At 43.3% G+C, this 18,288-nt stretch overlaps 1 protein-coding gene across 1 annotated transcript in view; it reads left to right on the top strand.

The window, feature by feature from the left end:
* Window positions 1-18,288, top strand: part of LOC115333015 (neural cell adhesion molecule 2) — a 220,069-nt gene that overhangs the window by 185,026 nt on the left and 16,755 nt on the right. The window contains exons 8-9 of the mRNA XM_040221069.3: window positions 6,389-6,694; window positions 17,129-17,257. Coding sequence (XP_040077003.2) covers window positions 6,389-6,694; window positions 17,129-17,257 — 435 coding nt within the window. The remainder of the gene's footprint in view (window positions 1-6,388; window positions 6,695-17,128; window positions 17,258-18,288) is intronic.

Here is an 18,288-nt window from a genome sequence, read left to right as displayed (position 1 = left end):
GATAAGTGCAACGAAATAGATTCATTGAAACTTGCTATTCTCACTTTCTTAAGGCCCTACCATCCCAGAAATTTTATATCCCAAATGTATAATAGGATATTGCAGCGCGCAGGGCCGAGCAGGCAGCGCCCGGTTATGGTATTCTAGAAGATTCGCGTTTATTCTTACTCGGGGCGTAAATTTAATCATTTCGCCCTAGTTTTTAGTTCTCGAAAGTGCCTGTTCATTCTCACCCCAAACGCTCGATGTTTGGACCGTCTGGGTAGAATCGTCGCGATGCCGGCGCACACTAGTTAAGAAACTCCCCGCGACCTTGTCGAGTTAGTCTCGCTCTCGCTTGCTGTTACGTCGCCAAATCGAAGCACGCTTTTCCGCTGTCTCGAATCTTGTTTTTTTTATTTTGTTTGGCACAAGTTCTCCGATTAAATCTTTATTTTTTGTTAATTATTTATTGTGTCTTCGCCTTACTCCGTGACAATATGTATATTTTGTGAGTATATTAACAATTTTTCCCGCTTTCATATTAAATAAATCACCCGATTAATTAGTTGACAAAGACTCGCCAATTATGAATTCCAAAATCACCCCAAACTCTAGAAATATATCTACAGTTCAAGGTCACTAAAAATGTAAAAACAAGTTCCTTCGCGTGAATAAAAAAAAATGCTGTGTTACAAATCTTAACTGAAAGGTATCAGGATAGCTAACTTTCTTAACCGGAAGAAAGAGTAGGCATGACTTGTCTGGTCCCGTTCCCGAGATAAAGTGACGAATACCGTTTAATTGTTAACGCGGAAGCAAATCGTGCAAACTCCGTTAGGAGTTTTCGTGGCGCTACAAGTATTGCTAAACAACTGCAGCAATGTGAGAAAAATCATTCGTGGAATTATATTGATGGCATCTGTATGTTGATTTGTAACGCCCAGACCTGAGTTGTGTAAGTAACGAAAGAATATGTTTAAGCAAATAATTAAGCTGTGCGACGCAAGCACGAGTGTTTGCGTCAGGGGGCTCACCCACATGTTTCCGTGACCGCCGGTTTTTATGAAAGGTTTCGTTTACAACCTTACAAAATGTACACATGCTCACTATCAACCTGGCCGAGCAGTTTAAAAGGAGCATGGAAATTGATGCCGCGTTGTTTCAAAGACCAACTCACTTCAATCGAAAAGTTTACACAGGCTGAGAGGAATAACGAGCGGTCATCAATTCCATCCGTTTTCCCGACATCCCCACGCCTTCTGTGGCAAACTTCGCCGCTTTTCGTGGAAGGAGCACTGGTTCGTTAGCTTCGCCAGAGGGCCCCAGCCTAAGCCTGACGAACCGTACCACCTAAACCACTTAGTGTAACATATTTCTCTTGGACCGTAAGGCACACCCCTGAGACTGTAACGGCCCTGCAGTCAGCCCAGCAGTGGCCGGTATAGATTGGACCGTAGCCCCTCCCCAAGTAGGAGAGGGGCTACGGTCCACTACAGCGAGTGTCCGTATAGTTCCGCACTAGCGGAACGCGCAGAGCGGCACTTGTAACTCATAGGAGTAATTGCAGCCACAATAAATGAAATTAAATAGTCTCGACAGCGCGTCGTTAATTTCTCGAGAGCCGGCGAAAGTCGAGTGGGAGAAAACGGGGCGAGGGAGAGAACGCGTCTTTCTGAATCGTTTAATTAACGCCGATGGTTTTGGGGGCCGAGAGTGCCTATGGCGGCGGCGATTTCTGCTGGCTCACGCTCGACCCGAACTTCGGATGCAGGTTTTGGAGGGGAGCATTCGCTCTGGAGGCAGAAAAAGCGAGCACGTTAAAAGCGCAAAGCTATAAAAAAAAATAAAAAAACACCTTTATATTAGTTAGTTTGGGCGTCCTTGTCTACCCTTGAAACGGTCAGTTTACAACTAATATTAATACATGGGAAATAGGAGTTGGACTCGAGTTCCTAGATAATTGCACAGTATACCTGGACCAATTAGAGATGTTCGTGCTCCTGAAGTTTGAGGTAATTTCAAAGACGGCAGCCGTCTTTGATTGGTTGCCGATAATTAAAAAAAAAAGAAACCCTTGACGGTGATTTGTGTGGTTAAGCATAAGCTATAATGTAAAAAAAAAAAAAAACAACGTAGCCCGAGAGAAAAACAAATGAAGTGCAGAAATCATAAAGTACAATATATTTTTCACAACTACGTAATTTACCGTCATGTTTACTTTGTCCGTGAAACAGGACACTGCACAGCACTGCTGGGATAAAGAGCTAATTGTGCCAATCCCCTCCTGTGCCCTTTTACCGGTCTCAAGTTTCTCATCATTATGTATTCGGCGTTCTGAATTGTCTGTAATGTCCTCTTTATGTGTAGGACTCCGAAATTTGGTGTGACATCACGTAAACTTCTTTAAGTTGTATCAGTTAAGTACACGGGTGAGAGACCACTATAATCTGTAACTATCGTGATTATTTTTTTTTTTAAATAATAAATTAGAAATGTGGGTTAGGTGTCAAACCAAGTAGCAGATGGAACACGGGAAGACGTTTAGCAGAATTAATAAAATATAGAATGGTATTTTGCCGATGACTGCGTAATTTACGGATCTGTATCTAACCTGAACAATAACGTAACCCTACAAGCTGACCTTAGCCTAATAGCCGACTGGTGTAACCAGAGGAAAATGACAATCAACTTTTTTAAAACAAATCTCGTTTTCTTCACGCGGGCTCATAGTCGTCTCTCTTTTACTTACACCATGTGCAGCCATCTTACAAATATCTTGGCGTTCACATATCTGACGATCTCTCATGGAACACGCACATAACACACGTGCTGTCTAATGCTAACCGCTCTCTTGGCTATCTTCGACGGAATCTAAAACTAGCACCATCATCAGTGAAACAACTAGCCTACACTACACTCGTAGGATCCCAACTTGAATACGCGTCATCCATCTGGTTCCCTTCGCAACATTCATTGATAACAAACATAGAGGCACTTCAAAATCATTCAATCAGATTAATTGTTTTCAGACTACTCACGAAACACCAGCATCACTTCTTTACAAATGAAAGCTAACCTTGATCTGCTCTCATCTAGAAGAAAATTATCAGGCCTGTCCCTTTTTCACAAGATTTACTATCATAACTATGACTAAAGAACTTCACTATTATTCCGAGCCACTCGCATATTTCCTCGCATTGATAACATCTGTAAAGTTCCTCCAATTTTCGCCTCGTCACTTTCTTTTCTTAACACCACCTTGCCATCAACAATAACAGACTGGAATAACCTGCCTAACAGCATCGCTACCCCGAGACAGATCATAACACATTCATATCCCAACTGGCCATCCATCTGCAGTTGCACTAATAGCAAAGTCATTCCGCGTTCATAGAAATGTTTTATTTGTGTATTCTTCTGTTTAATCAGCTGTTTTTCCTTAAAGATGCTTTCAGTGTTTATTTTTTTCCTGTTTTTGTTGCTTTATATAACAATGTTCTCCAGCATGTAATTCACTTTTTGTTTGTTCCTTTATATAATTTTTTTTTCAGCGAGTACCCGCCGCCTTGCGTAATGCCTGTAAGGCCCTTCAAGGTTTAATAAATGATGATGATGATCGTAAAAATATTTCTCCTTGTCCTTGTTCGCGTAGAAATTGTCAAGAAACAATTTCTACGCTATATACGTCTAAAACATTTTTTTTTTTTTTTACGAGGGCATGGACAACTGTTTTTAGTTTTGAACTGTGTGTACTCGTACAAGCCCCATGAATATGTAGAGCGCAAGTTCATCTGCTTCTTTTGCGGGGATTGTGTTGACGTTAGAAGGACGCCCAGCTCTTTTTGACTCTCATTGAAGGATAGAGGGTAGACCTCAAAGCAACCTGTCTTGAGGTCTACCCACTATCCTTCAATCAGGCAATCGGAGCTCGGCGTTCTGAATTCAACACAACCCCTGCAAAAGAAGCAGACAACGTTACTAAAACACTCAGTTGGGAAACTCACCCTTAAAACCTAGGCCGGTGGCGTCCACCGAGACCGAGCTATATACGATAACAGCGCCACCGTTTAGGTACAAGTTGAAACATGAGAGCTGCTTTATATGGCTACTGCCAGAGTTACTGATTGATTCCCAGAGTACCGAAACTTCCAGGCTCGAGGTGCCAAGAGTGTGGCTCAATATAGATTTTTGAAAACATCACGCTCCTGTCTTTTTTCACTAATCTCAAATAAAAGTTCCTACAAAAATAGCTTTTTCCGTTTGTTTTTACGCAAAAATATGCTTTCTAAAAACTAATGACGACCACAATAAAATATATATATATATTTTATCGTGGTCGTCATTAGTTTTTAGAAAGCATATTTTTGCGTAAAAACAAACGGAAAAAGCTATTTTTGTAGGAACTTTTATTTGAGATTAGTGAAAAAAGACAGGAGCGTGATGTTTTCAAAAATCTTTAGTTTCCAAAGTTTTGCGGCACAATTAATATTATTTTTATACAACCATGCCTCACCGGTGGTTTCAGGTAGCGCGTCCCGATGTAGGTGCGTCCTAATTTCGGAACTGACTCGCGGTGCGTCCACTTGGGACGGGAGACGGGGCTGGCTTTCCCGAAACCCCTTCCACCGTGTATGTTTCGGCGCCTAAATGGCCGGTTAAAGCCAAAATAGCACAGTCACAGCGGACGCTATCGAATGCGATACTCCCGAACCAATACAAGCAGCCGTACAGTTCCCCAGATGACCGCTGCGGGAGAAATGGCGGCGTTGCGATCGCCATTAGCTTAACACTCGAGTACGTATCGGATCCACTTTTTCAGGGCAGGCTCTATGGCAGTTTTCTAAGTTGTTCTAATAACGTTGGAACATACGAACTTGCGCTCCGTGTAATCCCGTTCGGTTTCTGACCTTCACAGTCCTACACGCGCTCCACGCGAGCCTGCGTCACACTCCGTTTCACTCCAAGTCTGGCCGCGACCGACGCTACGACGCGATGGAGTTAACCAAGCAGCGCCAAAAGGGAATCGTCACGGCGTTCGTCATCTTTCTGCGTTTTCACATCATCGGCTGAACCAATCACGCACAGGGGGAAAAAAAGGAGGCAGGATCATGGACGATTCGCTGTGCGTGATTGGTTTAGTCGATGGTATGAAACGCGCAAAAGCGACGAGCGCCGTGATGATGCACGTTTATACGAATCGTTATAAATCGTTGTGTCGACCGCTGTCAAAGTTAAACAAATAACCGAGTTCATAGCATCGTGGTAGAGTACCGTCCTTACGGACATAGGTTTCGCGAGAGAGCTACAGCTCTCAGACACTGACCGGTACAATATCCTGCTTTCTGCGTCAGTTGCGAGTATAGAGCAAGAAAATCGATATACCGTGTAACCTCCACTTTCTTAAAAAGTGAAACTATCTTAAAGGGAAGCACCGCAAAATCCTGAGATTAACAGCGGATGCTTTCCTAAGAGACAGCTATTTAATAACATCTGGGAAAGAACTCGGAGCTACCATTTCCTGGGATGCAAGCAGCCTGGTCCTCCGGAAGCTGCTCTATCATCGTAAATTGCGCTTAAAACTTTCTTTTTTCAAGAGGACCATAAGCGATTGTAAGTGAAACGTAAATTTGTACTTTTCCTTTAGACACAGGAGCTCTCATATTACATTTCTGGTGTTTTGCGTTCAAAAAGGTGAAGGCAGACAGACAGTACTCTTGGCGTTCCAGGAACCTAATGAATATGGATGTCTTGAGATCAAAGGCTCTGGTGGGAAGGCACCAGTGCGTTGCAGTCTGCTATTCATAATTAAATTGTTTTGGACTGATCTACGTCATGTACACGCGCAGTATGGTGATTACTGTTTGATCCTTACAATTCGCTCAATGCTCGAAGATTCAAACGCCTCACTAACTCCAATACATATCGTCAATAATAAAAAAAAGCTATTTAACTTTTGAGGCGAAACAGAAGTTAATTCTACAACATCTCCGTTCGGCGACTGTCTATTGAATACCCCGTCAAACGAGCAACTCCCTTATGTATTGAGAGCTCCACGCCCTACCTTCGTTTTGTTTTGGGAAGTGCATTCATGTTCCACTTCCCAAAACTAAAACCGTTAGGACTCCACTAACTGAACAACAAAAAATGAGCACTGCTCTCAGATGTTCCATCTGCTCCTTCTTATCAACACCTCTGCGCTCGAATCACCCACCGTTGACGAATAATGGTGTCCCTGAAAACCCGAAACGAGTAAAGATTGCTCATGTCGTCGAAAGCAGTACCTTTTTTTTTTAATTCGGCGAGCTGCATTAATTTCTGGACCACGTTGTTTGGCGGTAAACATAAACATCAAGCTCAGATTGTTTACGTACATAGAACATTCTCAGTTTCCTTTCTCTTCCTGCAGGACCGCCGGACATGGTCCAGAACTGTTCTATGACGAACCAGACGGAAGACACCGTGGCCGTGACCTGCGTCGAAGGTTACGACGGCGGCCTGCCACAGAGCTTTCGCCTGGAGCTGCACGACACGGCGCACCGGTTGCTTCGCAACAACGTCACGTCGGACTCTGGGGCGACGTTCGTGGCCCGCGGTCTGCCGCCAGGCACCAGCTTCGTGGCCGCGGTGTACGCCTTCAACTCGAGGGGGCGCTCCCAGCCCAAGGTGATCATCGTGAGCACACTACCGGCGCCGGTCAGCCTCACGAGGAGAGGTGAGACGCATTCAGATATTACTTCGGTGAATGCGCAAGTCACGTTGCTCGTACTTCATACTACGCTGATGGCGTCGTACGAGGAAGGTACGCGCCCCAGACGGCATCTGCACACTACCTTTTGCTTCATGTACTACTACTATACTTCGTCTCAACTTACGTCTGGACCCAGCCGAAGCTGCGAGCTGATCGAACAAATTGAAAAGTGACGAAACATCAAGTCACTGGGTTTTATCTGTACATGATTCGTTCAGCGATTATAGAACACACGCAAAAACATGACGAACGCCATGATGGTGTGTTATTTGCGTTACATGATTGGCCGCACCAGGTCGGAATGCGACAGCTGATTTACGGTGCACACATGCGGTGCGTGCACCGTAATGTTGCGTTCCTGTTCGGTGCAAGAGAATACAGGTCAGTTTGATCTCGGAAGTTTAGCCCATACTGCTTTTCATCTTAAGTTTGAGCGGGACCAAAAGCTATTTGCAACACAAGCACAAACACACTCTCTAAAACACAATGTTACGATGCTTTCTTCGCGCTTGATTAGAAGAGTTGATAGTAAAAAAAACTCATATGAACATTAAAAATGCCGTGATCAATCGCTTTCCGAGAAGTTTGATTGGCCCCATTGGTTCATAGCGTTGGCAACGCTCGCACCCAAGATGAAAGGGAGCATAGTTGACACGCATTGCGGAGCCATTGTAGTCTATGCCGATCAGTCTATAACTTAATGAGCGTGCTCTTACTCTTGAATTTGAAGCAAAAGTTTCTGTCTGGGTTTTGGAGGCGTCCGCTAGTTTTCGTGTGTAGTATTTGTCGAAAAATGATCGTCCAATGTTAAAAAAAGAACTTATCTGATTTGTATGTGTAGGAAAAAACGCATATACCGATCTGTACATTATTAAATTCCCGTCGAGGCTTTTCCAGGGGATGTTACAAAGCGTATACCCAAATAGAATGCCCGGCGAACGCCTAATTTGCTAGAAGCTTGGCGATTCCAGGGGCCTAACTTAGGCCTAATACGGTTTTGCTCCAAAACGTTAGTTGGCACTAAAGTACGTTAGTTTGGTGCTTCGATGGCTTTTTTCTGGTTTACCACGCAATTGCTAAAGTGACAGACTTGAGCCAAAAAGGCCAAATATGAACCAAAGAACCAGCAGTAAAGCCTGCGCATGTTTGGGAATCTAGAACCACAATTGCCAGATGAAAACCGAGTAGCCAAAAGTGAAACCTAACTCTTGCGCTACTTGGTTGGGAATGTTTGGCCTCAAGGTGCCAGATGACAGTTAACCAAGCCGCAGTAATGCCTAACTTTGACATTTTGTTTTGCGAATTAGGTTCAAGATACCCACACTCTGGCAAAAGAAGGTCAAGTTCGGCATGCTTTGGCCTCTTCGGTCTTTTTAAGAACCTAGATTGCCAGACAAAGAAATCTTTTGGCCCAAACATTGTGACACCCGGGTAAAGCGTCCTGATAATAAGGATCATCTCAGAGTCTTATATTAAAGGGTGCGTTTTTTTCTACGCAAAAGGAGGATTCATATTGAATGAGATAATAGACTGCGATGCACTCCTGAGGATTTCAGCATAAAAAATGTCTTAGATCAGTCTGTGTACAGAGGGAGTTACGCGACCGCAATCCAATCTGGCTTGACAAAATTAGCACTGGGACACGCTATACACTCTTAAGCAAGTTTAAACAACAGGATGGTCCAGGCTGGCACCGCATTGCATTATTTACTCTGTGTAAGAGTTCGACCAATCACAGTGCTTCGGATGCCCATAGTGTATCTCGGCGGCTTTCACGCTGCCTCTGTCGCGTCTGTAACAGAAGGAAACAAATAGCGTTACGTCTATTGATAATAAAGAGTAGACGTTTTTACTTATGATTAAACGACGGTTCCTTCGATTTTTTTTTTTTTTTTTTTTTTGTTTCTAGAACGATGACGTAAAGCAAATATTGCCTGTGTTTTTGCAGCCAAGCAATGGCGAACATAAAAAGTTTCATGTTCTCTTTCGGGGTGGACACGTAAGTTAGCTGTAATAAAAAAAAATATGTTGCATAAGCGCCCATACTCTTTTTCAGCGTGCAATAATTATGTATAGCAATTATTCAGACTACCAAGAGTTTCTGAGTTTCATCTGCCACCAAAAGCTTTTTGTGTTTTTTTTTTCTAATTCTTCCTTTTATTTCAGCTAAACATTTAGATAAAGCTTATAAAAAAACAAAAAAAACGTCGACGTTAATTGTGTGCTATACCTTTTGTCTTTTAAAAGAGTCTACACCTGTAGCTCCTTAGAATCTTTGTGGCTCGACTCAATGAACGACCGAATTAAAATAATGTGCCACATCTTCTTCAAAGCAAATTCTAAATCGCAACAAATAAAAAGAAACCTATTTAATGCGTCCTTTGCTCGTCCATTGGCCCCAAATTAGATGCGTGACGCTCGTCTCGCAGTTTCGCAGCAGGAGCGGTGACGCTTTGGACCCTCGCCTTCGTGGAGACGGCGCGCTCATCATCTTTATTCATTAAAGCCGTCGGGGGGTCTTTCTTACTTGTGCCCTAATAGATGGGCCCTCCCCGGGGCACACACTCCTTCGGTACTCTGCTCGGGACGCCTCGCGCAACCCGTCGCGAGGAGTTTTATTCTATTTTTTTGTTGTTGTCTAATCTTTCGAAAGGGGCACTTTGAGTGAAGAGGAGGCTTCTGTGAGTTGAAACGCAGTAGCACGTCCTTGGTACGAAGCCTTGCTGCACTTTATATTCTCTGCCGGATCAGCCACGGGTTGTGGTTACAGAAAGTAGTTCGCAGTAGAGAAAGGCTGACTGAAATGAGCGTTAGTCTTGTTAGAATTGTCTAAATTGACTAAAATAAGGAGACAGCTACTTCAAGAACTATGAATAAATTCCTGTTCAAGAGCGGCACATGGCCGTCTAACTCAAACAGTGCGCAGAAAAAAAAAAAGACAAAACTTTTTGGGCAGCTGGCGAAATTTATTATGGTAAAGATGGTTTTGAGGCATGTTGTTTCTGTTGTTTTCTATTAAAATCACCTTGAAAGTACATTCGTTAGTCATGTATTTAGCAAAAATTAATCCTTGTTGGAAATGGGTTGTAAATATTAGTAATGTTAATGACCGACCATCTTCCAATTACCAACCTGATTTAGTTATTCAGGCATATTCTGATCGTGAAATTTAAACGTATATATACTAAGCACGGTATCGCAGCAATTACACTGGCTACCACTCTGATGCTTGATACCTATTTCACACGCCGTATACATTACTGAATTTGTGCCTTCCCTGCAGCTTTTGTTTTCACATATCTCGTGTTCGTTTGTTGTTACACTGGCGTAAGTGTAAGTGTTCCACAACAGTTTACTTTTTTGTAATATCTTTCAAAAATCATGCACGAGAAATAAGACTGGCTGCTTACAAATTAACTTGACGTTCCGCATGCTACCGGCTTTCGCGCTGAGGGCTCAGTCGAGCAACGCCGAATTGGCGCGTCGTCTACCCTTTGAGACGATCAGCTGATTGTACTCAGCGACGCTCAGTGTGAAAATCACGCGTAGACTTCTTCGGGAGTTTTTATAGATATCAAGAACATCAAAATCAATTAATGTGCGCATCTTTGTTTCTATATACAAAGCGTGACTAAAGCTTCACACGACGTGCATAACAGCGCTTAATTACGACCCGCAAAAAATGCCAAATTAAAATCAGTCTTTTTGTATGGCGCCGTTAGGGTGATTATGATGAGCAAAGACTAGATTATATTAAAATGGCGAAATGGGTGAGTTGGTTCATGACTTATAAAATTTAAAAGCATTAACAAGACGAGGACAAAAAGGAAGGCGAACAGGACGGGCGCTTATTATATCAGGCGAATATAGATTATATCAGGCAAATATGTTTTAGAAAATCTGCAAACTTTACGCGGCAACGTTCGCTCTTTGAGATTTCGTTATAGCAATAACTTTTGCGCCACTCTTAAAGTGAACGTGCCGCTGGGGCAAGTTCTGTCGTTCACCGCGTATTCGCTCCATAGAGTCTAGCCCAACGTAACTGTGCTCAGTAATTTATAGACCACCTCCTCCAACTTCGTCCCTCCCCTCTAACACACTCCAAACCGAAAACCCAGAATTCCCCCCCCCCCTCCCCCCCATTTTACAATCGTCGATGAACCCCTGCCTGCGCTACTTTTCATGCAAGCGACCAAGGCATATACGGTTGACCAAATTTTAAAGGTGAAAACCACGGAGTTATACTTGAAAGATGGAACGGCAGCCATCCGAGCGTGTTTTCTCTGCCCCTGTAAGCAAGCGGTGCTTGGTGATGGAAGTCCACTCCAGAATCAGACGGGGCGCGCTCGGAGCGCCGATGCCCGTTTTTCCAAACGTGTCGTGTGTTTTCAACGACCACTTTACACGCCACTGTGTCCCACACGAGACAGCGAGATCATTAACGTGGGCGAAAGCGGATCGCGTGACGATCTCGCTTTTCTATATCCCGTGACGCCCGGCACGTTGTGGGTAAAAATACCCTGCTGGAAATCCCCGCCGTCCGGTTTTCGTTCGGCTTTGCTGTTTCCTCTTTTTTTTTTTTTTTTCTCTAGGGGAGAAAGACAGAGAGGAGGGGTGTATTCTTGTTGTCCTGCTTTTGGGCGCCTTATGTGCCCCTTTAATTAACATGGCTAAGGTTGAAGCTTGGGTTAGTTAGTGTGACATCTTTAAAACGTTAAAAGAGCGCAAACGACGAGCGACGAGAAGCGAAAGGACACATACACAGCGCTGTGTATGCGTCCTTCCGATTCTCGTCCCTCGTCGTTTGTGCTGTTTTAACCCTTTTATTACATTAATTAATTTATTACATAACGTATCGCGAACCCATTAATCTGACTATTAATTTCAAAGAACAGTAAAATATTTCCACGTCCTCGTTTGAAATGGGCTTCCTTTTTGTTTCCGGACAGAAGCGTTTTCTGCATCATAATATGAACTACAGCAAAAAAAAAAAAAAAAACGATTTTTTTTAATATTACGTGCTACGGCAATCATTTGTCTAAGTAATAAAGCGCATAATTGATATACGGAGGCAACGTTGCAACCAATAAGGGTCATCAACTGACGCTGCTGGAGTAAGCATCTGTGCAGGTACTGTCAGTGCATGCACGACGACCTTGTTGAATTATTTTCTTTTCTCAGACACAGAGATTTATGATTTATATCAGACACATCGATTTATACATTTTTTTATCGATAGCAGGGATTGCATGGCTCCCTACCTACTAAACAGTAAAAAGGCAGACGGGTGTTGCCGTTTTTTTAGACGCACCAAGGTTTTGCGTGTCGGTTTAGCGCGCGGGAAAACTACCATTGGCAATGGCATATTTTTAAATTAACGAGCTGAATTAGTTTTTAATTAGGATATATTGCCTGTGGAGTTGTGCGAAGCTCTGGGCACCTGATGCATTATGTCCCTAGACAGATTGTAGCTGAAAGTCAATATTTTGTCAGCACCTTTTAACAGGTTGCAAAGCTTGTCGATCCCTCGTCATTTTTTGCGAGCAACTTCTTTGGGGAGCGACAATATATTCTTACCAGGTAATGTGTCCTGAATCCATTCCATCAGTTTCATCTTCTGCAGGTATGGTGAATGAATGGTTCAGAATGTTGAATTAAAGTAGGCGCCAGTATCTGTAAGAATCAAATATGGGGACAGAGTTATGGGCCTACGTTCTTAATCCATGCACTCTTGAGCAGTCGAAGCGAAATATTATACACGGTCAATATTTTAAATATATAACCTGCGCAGTAATTATTAGAGCTTGGCGTAATCTCGTATCAAGTGCTGTTTCATATTAATCGTAACAATATAATGCCAAAAGAGGGCTCAACCTTTTTTTCTTTCGTTCAATGTTTACTTGAAAGTGCAAGATGCATGCTGTGACACAGTCACGTCGACATTGGCTATATTTTACTTTACCACCATACGGATAGATTTTAAGCGAAGCCGCAGACATTACCACACAAACAAAAAGGCGAAGAGACCTGCGCGTCTCGACCTACCGCGTCATCACGGTTTCCCGTAGCATCTTCTATAGTCACTAAAAAAAAAAAAGAATGAGAACGGCGAGGCGTCTTTTTTTTATGCTGGGCCACCAGTCCGCTCTTGTTGTTTTTCGCCGCTCTTTGAATGCTCGCGCAGGCTCGAGGCTCACGTGACGCGGAAGCGTTTTCAAAACTAGGAAGCTCTCACTGGAGGCGACATAATTGAAGCCCTCCGGGCCGTGTCATTCCGTCCGTGGCTATACGGAGTGCAAGTTCTTCTGCTTCTTGCTCGGTGGTTGCGGTGACGTCAGAACACCGAGCTCTGATTGGCTCTGACTGACTCTGACTGGAAGGATAGTAGGTCTCCACTGCACTTGTCGAACGCGTTCGACGAGTGCAGTGTAGACAAGGGCAGCTAGCTTTAAATCTACCCACTAATCGTTCCAACCAAAGCTCCGCGTTCTGACGTGCCCGCGCTCTCTTGTCTCCTCCTCTCCCTCGGTTTCTCTGCGCATAGGTCGCACTTCCGTCTTGACGAGGGCATTTCTCCCCCCGGTTGATGGCGTCTCACAATGAGCGCAGATTCAGGCAAGCTGCAACCTTAAGAAGCCGGCGTCTGTTCCGTACCATCCTTGACTTGCATCCGGGCTGCCACTTGGTGGCACTAGGGAATCCACTGACTTCAACAGAATCTGCAGGCTTCGTTTTTTTATAAGACACTTCTAGACAAAACTCGAAGAAAACTATACCTTGTAGAAGAGTAGTAAGCTGGGCGAGTTGGTAAACGTCGAACATGGTTAAAAATCGTGCACAAAGAGACGAGGACAAACGAGGAAGGAACACAGAACACAGACATGCACGCACTCACAACTCTGGTATATTAAGTGGAGAAAAGGAAGATGAAGCACATTTTTTTACAGGGGACAACGGCACCAGGGGGTAAACAGATCAGTCGCAATCAAATGATCGCAAGAATGCAACTTCTTTTTCGCTCATAGCTACCGACGGCTGACTAACGCAGCGATCGGCCAGGCTCAAGATGGTGCACGCCTCGGGCATCTCGCGCGTTTGTTTTTCTTTAAAGCGGCCAATGATTGATGTTTTTTCTAAAGATGGTGTGCACGTACAGGTCTTACAGTGCACCGAAAGGTGACCTCCTACAGTGGATGTTAAAGAAAGTTTGTGCTCTCGTAGCCGGTCATTCAGACACCGTCCCGTCTGTCCAACATAGCATCTTCCACATGAAAGAGGAATGCTATATACAACGCCCGATGAACAGGGAACAAACGGCCGCACATGTTTTTTCTGGCACGTGTTTTTTGATAATTTGTCCGCCTTTTCACGAACCTTGGAACAAATTTGTCGCATTTTTTCAGGGGCTGATAGTACCACGGGCACACCATACCTACTGGCCACTTGTTTTAGATTATGTGATATTTTGTGTAGGTATGGCATAACCAACATCCGGGTTTTTTTCAACAGGGCGCCTAGTTTTTCACCCCCTTTCACATTCTCTACCAGCGTTCCTATCACTTCAATTAATACCTGATTCGGGAACCCTGAAGATTTTAGTCTATCGATTTGGCCCAAGAAACTCCGATGAATGGCATGAAAACACTACTTCTTTAGGGCTGAGGTGAGGCAAGAGATAGCCATGCCTCTCTTCACTACCTTGGAGTACCAGGATGTGTAGTGAATAATACCTTTTTGGAACGTGGTGAGAATGACCGGCACAAGTGATCGGCGTGCAATGAGAGGAAAAGGTCTAAGAATTGCAACGCCCCTTCTTTAGGCTTCTCAAAAGTAAAAGTGAGCCCAAAACCGCACGTATGAAAAATGTCCATAATCGTAGTAACTAATTCTTGATCCGCAGTCTTTTTGTACAGTAAAAGATAATCGTCTACATATCTGAACACGTTGGTAACAGGCGTGGATTTAATAGCTAAAGCAACAGCACGGTTGATTCTCGCAAGAAAAATATCACTTAAGACTGGCGCGACACAAGACCCAAACACTTCTGCAGAAACACCTTTCCACTCTGCGGATTTAGGATGCCTTCTTGGTTAAGAATTCTGAAACTGTTGTTTAAACCTTAAAAACAAATGCATTTTCCAATCACAGTGCATTTACCGTAGATGTACAAGACCTTTTCTATTCCCTTCCTCATGACCCTTTACTTAGCCCAGTCAGGGCCTGCTTTGAATCCCAAGAAGAAATTGCTTTCCGGAACTGAAGAGGGGTGACTACAGACAGTTTTCTTGAACTACTGCAATTTGATTTAAATTCCACATTCGTCGAATGGCAAGAGGGGGTATTTTTACAAAAATCGGGGGTGTGTTTTGGGTCTTGTGTCGCGCCAGTCTTAAGTGATATTTTACTTGCGAGAATCGACCGTGCTGTTGCTTTAGCTTTTAAGTCCACGCCTGTTACCAACGTGTTCAGATATGTAGATGATTATCTTTTACTGTACAAAAAGACTGCGGATCAAGATTTAGTTACCACGATTATGGACATTTTTCATACGTGCGGCTTTGGGCTCACTTTTACTTTTGAGAAGCCTAAAGAAGGGGCGTTGCAATTCTTAGACCTTTTCCTCTCATTGCACGCCGATCACTTGTGCTGGTCATTCTCGCCACGTTCCAAAAAAGGTATTCTTCACTACACATCCTCGCACTCCAAGGTTGTGAAGAGAGGCATTGCTATCTCTTGCCTCACCTCAGCCCTAAAGAAGTCATGTTTCCATGCCATTCATCGGAGTTTCTTGAGCCAAATCGATTGAGTAAAATCTTCAGGGTTCCCGAATAAGGTCTTAATTGAAGTGATAGGAACACTGGTAAAGAATGTAAAGGGGGGTGAAAAAACTAGGCGCCTTGTTGAAAAAGCTTGGGTGGTGGTTATGCCATACCTACACAAAATATCACATAATCTAGAACAAGTGGCCTGTAGGTATGGTGTGCCCGTGATACTATCAGCCCCTAAAAAATGCGACAAATTTGTTCGAAGGTTCGTGAAAAGGCGGAAAAATCATCAAAAAATACGTGCCACAAAAAGCATGTGCGGCCTTTTGTTCCCTGTTCATCGGGCGTTGTATATAGCATTCCTCTTTCATGTGGAAGATGCTATGCTGGACAGACGGGACGGTGTCTAAATGACCGGCTACGAGAGCACAAACTTTCTTTAACATCCACTGTAGGAGGTCACCTTTCGGTGCACTGTAAGACCTGTACGTGCACACCATCTTTAGAAAAAAACATCAATCATTGGACGCTTTAAAGAAAAACAAACACGCGAGGTGCTCGAAGCGTTCACCATCTTCAGCCTGGCCGATCGCTGCGTTAGTCAGCCGTCGGTAGCTTTGAGCGAAAAAGAAGTTGCCTTCTTTCGATCATTTGACTGCGACTGATCTGTTTACCCCCTGGTAACGTTGTCCCCTGTAAACAATTGTGCTTCATCTTTCTTTTCTTCACTAAATATACTAAAGTTGTGAGTGCGCGCCTGTCTGTGTTCCGTGTTCCTTCCTCGTTTGTCATTGTCTCTTTGTGCGCGATTTTTAACCATGTTCAATGTATACCTTGTTTCTAAAAAAAACTGTTGGGAAAACGTCGGCTCTTATATTAAATGTCCGAAATGCCACCTTTTTGACGTCGTTCCAAAAAGGCTCACTGGCCATTACCTTGGCTGTTTTTGAAATCGGGCTACAACATGACATTAAAGAGAGTACCTACCACTTTTCGGAATGTGATATGATTGATGATAATATTTTCTTTAAGCGCTGCAAACTATGTTGGAGACACCCCACCACCGAAGGCAAACCACTCTTTGATTGTATCTATAAAGAAACTGTAGCAAGTGAGGAAGACCCTCTGAGGAAGTGATGAAGTCCTTGTGCAAGAAGCTCTCCGCAGGTTGTGCACGTTGTGTCTCTTATCAAGTTTCAGAATATCTCGTCTTTTTTACGTATTTTGCTGGTTTCTTTCTACAAAATGCAAAATAATGAACAACATATTCTATGCAAACAAAACTTTGGTGATTTTTCCGAATTTACCTCGAAATAGTATTATCGGAAATTAAATTTTATCGCATAGATTAGTGACTCGGATGAGCACTTTTAATTACACTAGTAGTTTATAACCACCCTACGATTTTAAAAGAAAGAATAAGAACATGTCTAATGATCGTTCGCGTAGCGGTGTCACGCTTTGTGTATACCTCACAATACAATAACACGTGTGAGCATTTGTAGGAAGTCATAAGTACTTGACAATCTCGGTGAGTGTGGATGAATGTACTCTTCTTAATTTTGCTCTACCTCAAAATAAATAAAACGTTGCCTAAACATGCCGCTTTTTTTTTTCTTTCCTTTTTTTTCAGAAGGTTTGTGGCAGCTAAACTTCAGTCCTCTACTTGCCGCGTTGATCGCCGTTGTCGGGGGACTTGTCGTCATTGCCATTGCCATCATCATCGTGATGAAATTCAAAGGTCGGCAACATGGTGACAAAGGTAAGCAGAGAAAAAAAATTCCCATTTGAATGCTTCATCTTCCACTCTTCTTTCGGTTTCTTTCGTTTCCATATTTTATTTCACCGCACACCGCTATGTAGGGCTTGTCCCAGAAGTGACTGGAGGTTTACAAGTTCCAACCTACTCAAGAAGCTGAGTCGAAGCTGCTCTACTTTAGATCAGAAAACCCCCACAACCCAGCAGAGACATAAGCCCAAAAGCGTAGCTTTGCAAGATGTATTTCCTGTACGAAAACTTGCACAAGGAAGCTATTTCTAAAGATCTCAAAACAAACCACTCAGCTCTTCAGATGGTTTTGCTGGTTGCTGGTGCGTGGCCTGTCACAGGTGATTTTAGGGAGTCTGAGAACATCTGGTTTCAGTAAAATCACTTTGCTTACGGGGGCACTGAACGTGCACGCAAGCACGCGTAATGATTGTTCAAATTAAGCCATAAAATTATTCAGCTTGCATAAAACTATTTCTCTAATACAGCCTGGCGCCTCATGGTGCAGTAAACATGCCCAGCTAACTTCAAATCACTATGAGAACAACTTCCGGTCATGTTCAGTTTCACCTGAAGTTGTTGGGTGAAGCATAGCATTCACCTAAAAAACAAAGTTGTTAGATAAACATTAACAATTGTACGATTAAACGTGAGGACCTTTGAAATTAATTTTTTATATCAAGGTTAAGAGTTGGGATAGGGTGAGCAAAAATGATAAATAAGAACAAACCTAGTATTTATAAAGACACACATAGATATACAGGGAGTTCCCAAGAAGAGAGAACCGTGTTTTTCGACTCTGGTAAATAAACGTGCATTGCAGCAAATTCAACCGCCGTGAGAATGTGGCGTTTTCAATTGGGCTAGAACGCGGAAGTTTTAGAATATGACGTAACCTTGATCACAAAGTCACTGAGAAAAACGAGATGGTTCTATGAGCCGACGTCCACCTAAGCCTAATAGCGTCGAAGCAAAAAAATTACATTGTGAGCGCCTGTAACATTTATTTCAGTAAACGAAACTCG

Source organism: Ixodes scapularis, unplaced genomic scaffold (genome assembly GCF_016920785.2).
Source record: "Ixodes scapularis isolate PalLabHiFi unplaced genomic scaffold, ASM1692078v2 PGA_scaffold0__279_contigs__length_252992795, whole genome shotgun sequence".
Classification (NCBI taxonomy): Eukaryota; Metazoa; Arthropoda; class Arachnida; order Ixodida; family Ixodidae; genus Ixodes; species Ixodes scapularis.
This window is presented reverse-complemented; position numbering and strand designations above follow the sequence as displayed.